General features: G+C 36.8%; 1 protein-coding gene across 2 annotated transcripts in view; it reads left to right on the top strand.

The window, feature by feature from the left end:
- SLC40A1 (solute carrier family 40 (iron-regulated transporter), member 1) overlaps positions 1–10,207 on the top strand; it is a 24,634-nt gene extending 14,427 nt beyond the window's left edge. For both annotated transcript variants that reach the window (XM_012663649.1, XM_012663648.1), the window contains exons 7-9: positions 5,666–5,911; positions 6,797–7,444; positions 8,595–10,207. In XM_012663649.1, coding sequence (XP_012519103.1) covers positions 5,666–5,911; positions 6,797–7,444; positions 8,595–8,908 — 1,208 coding nt within the window. In that variant the 3' untranslated portion in view covers positions 8,909–10,207. The remainder of the gene's footprint in view (positions 1–5,665; positions 5,912–6,796; positions 7,445–8,594) is intronic.
- The last annotated feature ends 277 nt before the right edge of the window (positions 10,208–10,484 follow it).

Genomic DNA, 10,484 nt, shown 5'->3' with positions numbered 1-10,484 from the left:
AGCATCTAACCATGGATTTTTGGTGCCATTTCTGCAATAGCAGAGTTAAAGGAGCATGGAGAAAAAGGAAGAGGATAAAGGAAAAATAGAAGAGAGGGGAAGAGTACACCCAGAGGGGACTCCAGTTGCTGCATTGGGTTCCTGTGTGTGTCTCTGTACACACAGACACTCCTACTCCAGTCAGGAATAATTTACGTTTATGCAGGCTGATTTTTGAGATTGCTGGCAAAGACTGTTAGAAACCTAGGTAGGGGACTGGGCTGGGAAGCCTTCATTGTGTGCATTGTGTGTGTGCAAGTGTATAAAAGGTGCAGGGGAGGGGTGTGCATGTGAAACGTAAAGGCTGGGAGCTGGGTGTTCATTGCACCCATTTCCTCATCCCAGTGTCTCTATTTTTAGAGATAGTTTTAAAATTAGAAGCTGTGTCACTGAGGGTAAAGAACAGCAGAAATTTTCCCTAGCAAGGTCAAAAACCTTTAGAATTCAGTGGTAACAGGCCAAAATACAGCTGTTAACCATATCCAGTTTAGAAAGCTCCAGAAAAGGTATTGTTTTTCACACAAATACTACTAACTAATTTGTTAACTAATTTAGGTACTTTGCAGGTAATCGACTTAGTATAATATTTTACTAAAACATTCCCTTATGCCATGATCTTTAGCCTATCTAACCTGTTTGAAACTCAATTCCATTTTCCAGACCTTTTACTCTATCTATTGCTTTGTTTCCTTCCCTGTTTCCTTTGAGGATCATTTTTTATTAATATCTGCTGAGATTTTTTCTTGCCCATCATTCTGGAAAAAAAATTGGTACTGGTTAGCTTGATCAAGTATGGCAGATAAATTTTCATGTTTAAGCTCTATTAATTAAAAATTGATTTCATATTTGAGGTAGATAAACCTTCTAGCTGCTATTTTCTCAGCAAATCTTTTTTTAAAATTGTACTTCTATGAGATGTAATACACCCTTTATAACAGAAGTACTTATTTAATGTCACGTTCTGTGCCTCAGCTATAGCTGAAAAGTTAAATTGGAATCAAACACATGTAAGTTTATATAAGAATAAATATAAATTTGTAAAGAGCATATGTTTACATATTCAGAAGACTCTTTTCTAGCCTGTTAACCAGTAAATGGTTAGGTCTTTAAAAAAATCATTTAATTCATTCTGCTTCAGAAAAATGAAAGCTGTTTTCTAACACTGCATTTGTACTGACACCTAAATATTATTAACTTCCTAAGTATTATATAAAAGATAGAAATTGGTGACATTGGAAAAAACTCCATGAGCACTTGAAAACTGAAAGAGTAATAATTTTAACTGAAATAATTTTATTGTTGTTCAGGGGCTTTCAGATCCAAGTATATATTTTCTTTAGTTACTAGGTTTTTAGATTCAAATTATTGAGTTATTTGGATTGGTTCTACACTTCTTTAGTTGGAAACTTATTAATGAGGGACAGATGGACGTTAGCGAAGCCTCTGCAAAGACGGTCGAATACAAGCTTGATGAAAGCTGCCTTTGCCTCTCAAGTGAAAGGTGACGTGTATCAAAGTTCTCCTGTTATCATGTAAGCATTATACACCCATAGGACTAATTGGAAAGTAATTGAGGACCAGGAAGAATTAGAGAAGGAATAAAGGCAATTTTCTGTTAATTTGCTTATTAGTTACGTATTGCTTTTCCTTTGAGGTGACCCAAATGATTGTTAAAGACTTCTCTCATTAATTTTTACTGTGCTGTGGGAGATGGGGAATGGGAAAATAGGTCATTTTCTTTTTTTTTTTTTTTTAAGTTTTTGGGTTTTTTTATTGATACATAATAATTGTACATATTTATGGAGTACACAGTGATGTTGCAATACATATAGTATATAGCGGGTCAGGGTAATTAGCATATCATCATTTCGAATATTTATCATTTCTTTGTAGTAAGCATCTTCTTAACTTCCTCTTCTTTGTCCATCTTGTCCTCCACTCTGACTCAGGTATATTTACATGTCAAACTCTAGACCTTGTCATCATCACTAAACCCTCCCCTTCCATAATCTCAATCATAGGCATCCATATCTTGAACAACCACCTTCTATCGTTCCAGCCACTCCCTCACTCACAGCCTCAACAATCCTCCAAGCTGATTGGCACCAACAAGTCATTAATTACACTGTCCCTGACCCCTCTCTTGTCTCTTTTTCACTCAGCTTAAATTCCAAGGTCAGTCATGATTATATGATCACTTCCTAGCTATACCCTCAGCTCACTTGGCCCCCTCTCCTTTTGTCACTTTTGTTTGGTAAACCATGGTTATATCCAACTCTCTACGGTAGAACATGGCTGGAGAAAAGCAAATGACCTTGTTCATTGTTGTTGCTTAAGGTCCAAGACCACTGGGTTCAAGTTGGCCCTTTCATACTGTCAGATGATCATGCTGTTTTTTCTGATTCCTTCTTTTTTTTCCTCTCACCTCACACATTCAGGTCCTCCTCCCTGATCCTGACTTTCACCAATGACCTTGCTTTGTATTTTACTGAGAAAGTGGAAGAAATGAAAAACGAATTTCCATGTGATCTCGCCATCATATCTCTGTTCCTACCTGTACCTGAAGCCATATATGTGGCCCCCACTCATTACTACTGATGCATTGTTTGTTCCTGTTTGAGAGCAATTCTTCCATGTGTGCCGTAGATTCTACCCACCTCATCTACTATACCATTCCAGGCAGCACATAAACGTGCCTTAATTTTGCTCTTCTTAAAAATCCCTGTCTTTACTGCACTTCCCCCTCTACCACCCCATTTCTTTATTCTTTGGTTCAGCAAAATGTATCAAAAAGAATTGTCTATTTCCAATTCCTGTCTTTGGTCAGGACCTTGCTTCCATAAGGCCACGGGACAACATTCACATTGTGCTCTAGGCGAAGTGACTCAAAATATAATATAAATGATGTGCCTTGAAGTCTCTTAAACCAACTTTAATCAGGCACTGCCGTTACTACTCTGCTCTTTTCAAGGTCCCCAGCATCTTTCATGTGAGTAATCTGGGGTTTCTTAGTGCTCATCTTTCTTGACCTATGGGTAGTACTTGACATAATTGACTACTCTCACCTCTTTGAAACACTGTCACCTCTTGGCTTCGAGGACACCACACTCCCCTCACTTTTCTCCTCTTTTGCTAGTTTCTTCTCACCTTTCTAACCTCTAAACCTTGGTGTTCCCAGTGTTCAGTTCTCAGACCTTGTCTCTTCTCAATCTACACACATTTCTGTGGTGATCTTATCTAGTCTCATTGCTTTAAAAACCAACCAGCTGATAACTCCCAAATCTGGCTCATATTTATTCCCCAAACTCCAGCCTAATATATTTAACTGCCTGCCTGATGTGGCCTCTTAAATTTTAGTAGGCCTATCAAAATCAGCATCTTTGAAACCAAGCACTTGTTCTTTTGTGCTAAACCTGATTCTTCTGAAGTCGTCTGTTTTTCAGTAAATGATAACTCTATTCTCTCATCCGTTGCTCGGCATAAAACAAAAACAAACACACTTTAGAGTCATACATGATTCCTCCCTTTCTCTTGCACCCCATATCTAATCTGTTAGCAAGTCCTCCTGATTCTACCTATTTCTCCCTGTCACTATTACTTTCCTGGTTACTGCCCACCATCATCTCTTAGTTGTCTCCTTGCCTCTGCTTTTGTCTGTGAACCCCCTTACCCTCACTCTGTAGTCTTTTCTCAACACAGCAGCCAAAAAGAACCTTTAAAAATATGTCAGAGTATGCCACCTCTGTATTCAAAACCTTCCCAAGGCTTCCTGACTCAGTGTAAAAGTCAAAGTCCATATAATGTTCATAAGAGCTTACCTGATTGGGCCAGACTCCCCTCACTCTCTGATCTTGTCTCTTCTATCCTTTCCCTCCTTGCCCTGCTCCAGCCCTACTGATCTCTTTGCTGTTCCTCTAACACCCTGGACCTGCTCCTCCTGCCCTAGGACATGTGCGTTTCCCTGGGTCTGGAATTCTCTTTTCACTAGCATCCACATGGCCCACTCTTTGCCTTCTTCCACTGTAGGTCTTTGCTGTGATGCTCTCTTTTTTCTCAGTGAGTCCTTCCCTGACTTTGTCTAATTTAGAACATTCTCCTGAGCATTCTCAAAGCTCTTTTTCTGCATTATTTTTCACCATAGTATTTAATGAACATCTGACATATGCTATACACACACACACACACACACGCACACTTGTTGATTTATTGTCTTTTTCTTTCCTGTGAGAATGTAAATGCATGAAGACAGGGAAGGATGTTACTTGTCTTCTTTAAACTGTTAAGAATGGTGCCTAGCTTATAACAGGCATTTAACAAATATTTGTTAAAAAATGAATATAGAATCACTCTTATACTCATTTTCTTTTTTAGTTTTTTTTGTTTGTTTTTGTTTTTTTATTTCAGGGTATTATGAGAGTACAAACATTTTGGTTACATTTTATGTCTTTGCCTCACTCAAGCAGGGATTAGAAGTGTGCCCTTCCCCTCTACGATGCTCACCGTGTCCTTTAGTTGTGAGTTTACCACCCCCCCAATCCCTCTAATCCCTGGAGAATATTACTACCGTGTGAGCACCATAGTGTTAATCAGTTAGTGCCAATCTGATGGTGAGTGCAAGTGGAGCCCATTCTTCTGATCTTGTGATACCTCACTTCGGATAATGGGCTCAAGTTCAATCCATGAAAATATAAGAGGTGCTAGATCACTGTCGTTTCTTATAATTCAGTAATATTCCGTGGTATACATATACCAAATTTTAATAATCCACTCATGAATTGACGGGTACTTGGGTTGTTTCCACATCCTTGCAATAGTGAATCGTGCTGCCATAAACATTCGGGTGCAGATGTCTTTACTATAGAATATCTTTTGCTCTTTTGGGTAGATGATTAATAGTGCTATTGCTGGGTTGAATGGTATTTCTGTTTTTAGCTCTTTGAGGTATTTCCAAATTCTTTTCCATAGAGGCTGCACTAATTTGCAGTCCCACCGGCAGTGTAAGAGTGTTCCTGCCTCTCCACATCCTCACCAGCATTTGTTGTTTTGGGATTTTTTGATAGAGGCCAATCTCCCTGGGGTTAGGTGATATCTCATTGTGGTTTTGATTTGCATTTCTCTAATGATTAGAGATGTTGAGCATTTTTTTATATGTTTGCTGGCCATTATTCTGTCTTCTTTTGAAAAGTTTCTGTTCATTTCCTTTGCCCATTTATTGATGGGATTGTTTGATTTTTTTTCTTGTTGATTTTTTTAAGTTCTAGATAGATTCTTGTTATGAGCCCTTTATCGGATGTGTAGAGAGCAGATATTTTCTCTCATTCTGTAGGCTGTCTGTTCGCTCTAATGATAGTTTCCTTGGCTGTGCAAAAGCTTATACTCATTTTAAAAGCTGATATTAGACTAATTTATATAATACCACAGGAAATATGATTTTTGAGGCAAATTTAGTGTGACTTGATCCAAACAACAATTGTTTTTCTAACAAAATAGTTTTCTCACATAATGCTTTTAGAAATTCATATTTTAGGAATCTGTACTCTTGGTTTATGACTTTGTGTTATGTAAATGGGTGATCTCTCTTTGATAGGTTTGCACACTTATCTGCTTTTTCCACCCATCTCTGTAGACATGAATGCTACAGTTCGAAGGATTGACCAGTTAACCAACATCTTGGCCCCCATGGTTGTTGGCCAGATTATGACGTTTGGCTCCGCAGTTATTGGCTGTGGTTTCATTTCGGGATGGAATCTGGTATCCATGTGTGTGGAGTACTTTCTGCTCTGGAAGGTTTACCAGAAAACTCCTGCTCTAGCTGTGAAAGCTGCTCTTAAAGTAGAGGAAACTGAATTGAAACAGCTGAATTTACACAAAGGTAAACTGAACACAATGATCAGTCCTTTTATTCTGATGTTAAGACCTTAAATGTTGGTGAAGATCAAACTGTTTTGAATTAATATCAGGTTTTATTACCAGTGAAGGCCTGGATGAGATTAAATATATCACTTTGGTAGATGAGGCAAAACCAGGCTTTTGGGGGTCCAGGGAACAACTCTGGGTTGCACCTAATGGGGTTGCAACAGGGCCCCTGGCCCTTTTCCTTGATGTGAGCAGTAGGCACAGAGGGACAATTAGTTGAGAAATGGCTGGGCAAAGTTGAGTCACAGGAGTGGGAAGAACAGTGGGAAAAAAGAGAACAGGAGAATCCCTTGGAATAGATAAAGAGCGAGTTGCATGGCCATTTGTAGGACAGTGGAGGGGAGTGAGGAATGAAGATGGGCATGTCTCAGGAGCAGAAGAAGTTGGGCTTCTGGGTAAATGGAATCTTAACAGGGCCCCAGAAATAAGATGCTATGTTTTCCCAGAAACTTTTTATATTTTATCTGATGAGTTTTCCTGCTATTTATTTCGGTGAGAGTATAATTTTTAAGAGAAAGAAAAAAAAAAGAGAGATAAATAGTATTTTTTTAAATTTCTGAATATTATGGGGGTACAAATGTTTTGATTACATCAATTGCTTTTGTACTGCTTGAGTCAAAGTTATAAGTGTATTTTATTTAATAAAAATGGTACTTGGAGATTGTTCCTTGGCTGGAATTCTTGGATTATTACTAAAAGAAAATACATATTATAAAGTAGTAACCAAGGAGTAAAGTAGTAACCACGGGGAAGGGAAATAGGAAAAGAAAAAGTACTGAGTAGGATAATCAGCTTTTATCCCTCATGTCCCCCCCCCCATAATGGTATCTTTTATTAACAGATACTGAGCCAAATCCTCTTGAAGGAACTCATCTAATGGGTGAGAAAGACTCTAATGTCCATGAGCTTGAACATGAGCAAGAGCCCACCTGTGCCTCCCAGATGGCTGAGCCCTTCCGCACCTTCCGAGATGGATGGATCTCCTACTACAACCAGCCAGTGTTCCTGGCTGGCATGGGTCTTGCTTTCCTTTATATGACTGTCCTTGGCTTCGACTGCATCACTACAGGGTACGCCTACACTCAGGGGCTGAGTGGTTCCATTCTCAGCATTTTGATGGGAGCATCAGCTGTAACTGGAATAATGGGAACTGTGGCTTTTACCTGGCTACGTCGAAAATGTGGTCTGGTTCGGACTGGTCTGATCTCAGGATTGGCACAGCTTTCCTGTTTGACCTTGTGTGTGATCTCTGTGTTCATGCCGGGAAGCCCCTTGGACTTGTCTGTTTCTCCTTTTGAAGATATCCGTTCAAGGTTCATTCCAGCAGAGTCAATTACACCTACCAAAATACCTGAAACCGCCATTATAACTGAAATATACATGTCAAACGGGTCTGATCCTGCTAATACCATTCTGGAGACCAGTCCTAAGCCTGTGCCCATAATCTCCGTCAGTCTGCTGTTTGCAGGCGTCATTGCTGCTAGAGTTGGTAAGAAATCTCTTTTTGTATATTAATGAACTACAGTATCTTTTTGGAATATGGGTGCAAAGAATCCATCAATAAATGGTCTGAAATATTCCCTGAATGTTAATTTAAGCAAAATTCATGACTTATTTTTATATATATAATCTGGTCTTTAATTATGAAATTTTTATTTTATAGCTTAAAATATATTTGTATATGTATATATGCATGTGTATGTACATATACTTACAACATATTTTAAGCTTGAAAATTGTTTTTGAAGTATTTTAAGTGTTACTCTTTTAATGTAATTTAATTTTTAAAAGATATTAGTTACAGTAATTATACTGCCATCAAGGCATTTAGAATCTTTATAATAACTCTAACCAAAAGAACTATAATTTAGAGAATATTTCCATGGGACAACATAAAAAAAAAAAAAGTAGTATTTTTTTTTTTTTTTAAAGACATGGCAGTTCGAAAAAAAAATCCTTCAAGAGTCCTCTCTAGCTGATATGTATTTATTACATACTTTGCCACACAAATGGATTTTATAGCTCTGTAAGGAAACATAATGTAAAGACTTCTTACAAAGCAAAATTTAAGTAATCATTAATAGAGTACCAATGAATTATCTCTGACCGAATTCGTTTTTGAAATGAAACCATATTTATCTTGTGCTACAAAGCAGCTCATTAATTTATTGAAGGCATTAATATTCAAGCAAGACAGCTTTATTGTAGGGGCTTTAGAACTCAAACAGTAAATGTAACAATGGTTTAAAGTTTCCTTATACTTTAGCCATAACCATATATTGGGTCATAAACTTTAAAAATACCAGTACTTACACTGTAATAGGATTTATGATGTCTCTGATTTGAAAGTTTTGCTTTTGTAGTATGAATAATCACAGAAAAACAGACCTAATAAGTTTGTAGATTGGACTTACTTTTGCCTAGTGACTATAAAAGTTATTTCTTGAATCCGCTAATAACCCAATACTTATTAATGAAAAATAATTCTCTAAGGCAAGGCTATGATAAATATATATTAGGTGACTTAAAGATAGTGGGGCTAAATGTGTATTTTGCATATGTCAACAAACTTATCTGTAAATCTGAAATATATGGCTGTAAACTAAAATCTGATCCTTTCAAAAATCTTTTATTTATAGGTCTTTGGTCCTTTGATTTAACTGTGACACAGTTGCTACAAGAAAATGTAATTGAATCTGAAAGAGGCATTATAAATGGTGTACAGAATTCCATGAACTATCTTCTTGATCTTCTGCACTTCATCATGGTCATCCTGGCTCCAAATCCTGAAGCTTTTGGCTTGCTCGTATTGATTTCAGTCTCCTTTGTGGCAATGGGCCACAGTATGTATTTCCGATTCGCCCAAAAAACTCTGGGGAACCAACTCTTTGTTTGTTGTCCTGATACAAAAGAAGTTAGGAATGAAAATCAAGCTAATACATCTGATGTTTAAGACAGTTTTAACTGTTGCTATCCCTGTTACTAGATTATATAGAGAGAGCACATGTGCTTATTTCATACTGCAGAATTCCAATAAATGGCTGGGTTTTTCTCTCTGTTTTTACCACAGCTGTGCCTTGAGGACTAAAAGCTATTTAGGAAACCTAAGTCAGCAGAAATGAAATGGTTAATTTCCCTTATGTTTAGACATGGAAAAAAATAGGAAAAGAAAAACTCAGTTATGAAGATTTTGATAACACTGAACACCCCCTATTTCTCATGAGTAGATAAAATTTGCATAAAAGAGTGGTTAGTCATGTGCATTAAGTTGTTCTTTGGCAGATACTTAATTATCTGTACTAGAATTCAGATATGTCAGTTTTCCTTAAAACTCATGTCTGTTCAAGTCTGGCTAATTTACTTTTTTTTGTATCTTATTGTCAGTTATAGTATAAAAACAAATTCTTCTCCAAGTGTGAAGATTAAAGTTTGATAACCAGTATTATCCTTATTGATCTTTTTGATCTTAAGGGACTTACATGTTTCTGGAAAAACAAAATATTTAACTAGAATTCTCTAATAAGGTTCCTGGTTTAACTTTAAAGAGCACCTTTGTATTTTTATTATCAGATAGGGCAACATATTGTATTCAGCATATGTAGCACTGCATAAAATGGCTATCATGTAAGCTACAGGTAGAAGCAAAGCTGTAAAGTAGATTTATAACACAGTGAATGCATAAGGACTTCAAATATGTCAGTAGTTTGGCCATAGAAACCAGAAGCCAAAAGCCACACAGAAAGACAAAGGCCTAATTTAACTCATGCTACTGTCATTAATGAGCTCTATTGTAGAATATGAGGGAGTAAGCCTTCAGTCTGACGAGTTACATGTAGAAAGGAAGCCCACACTTGTAAAGGTTTTGTTTTAGAAATCATTTGATTTACTTTTAACACACTCAGGTAGAACATTTTGACTTTCACTGTTTTATACCCAGGAGTTACTTCTACATTGTTCTAGAGCAAGAACATTCATAAAAGTATCCCTTTCAAATGTCTTTGAGTAGAGGAGAAAATGGTATATATTTTTAGAAACTGTTTTACAAGTCAGTTTGCAGTATGTCAGTACCAACGTGGTACTTTGCCTTAACCGTTGATGCACTTTCATGGAGACTGCAATACATTGCTATGAGTGCTTTCTTTATTCTTGAGGTTTAATCTTGTTCTTCATCTTTCTACAGTATGACAATGATTTGCTATGTTGTAAAATCTTTGTAAAATATTTCTATATAAAAACATTTTTAAAATCTTAATTTTTTTCTGAATTGTGTTTCCTAATTATGTAATATTGCTTTTGTTACAGAACATCTGTTTTGGATAATGTGTTTTTCTCTATAAAGGGCTACAGTTTCATAATTCATATTTTTTAGTGTTATCTCCCTATTCATATTTCTGGTTTATTGTGGCCTGGATGAAAGTGTGGTAAACATGAGGCCCAGCACTCATTCTTTGACTTTGAACATATCACAGTAAACTCTCAAGTTCTATTTTCCCTTCTGTAAATTGAAAAGACTACTAAACCAATCCTAC

This window comes from Propithecus coquereli, unplaced genomic scaffold (assembly GCF_000956105.1).
Source record: "Propithecus coquereli isolate 6110/MARCELLA unplaced genomic scaffold, Pcoq_1.0 Scaffold82, whole genome shotgun sequence".
NCBI classification, from domain to species: domain Eukaryota; kingdom Metazoa; phylum Chordata; class Mammalia; order Primates; family Indriidae; genus Propithecus; species Propithecus coquereli.
Note: the sequence above shows the minus strand (reverse complement) of the source record. Positions and strands in the feature narration are given on the sequence as shown.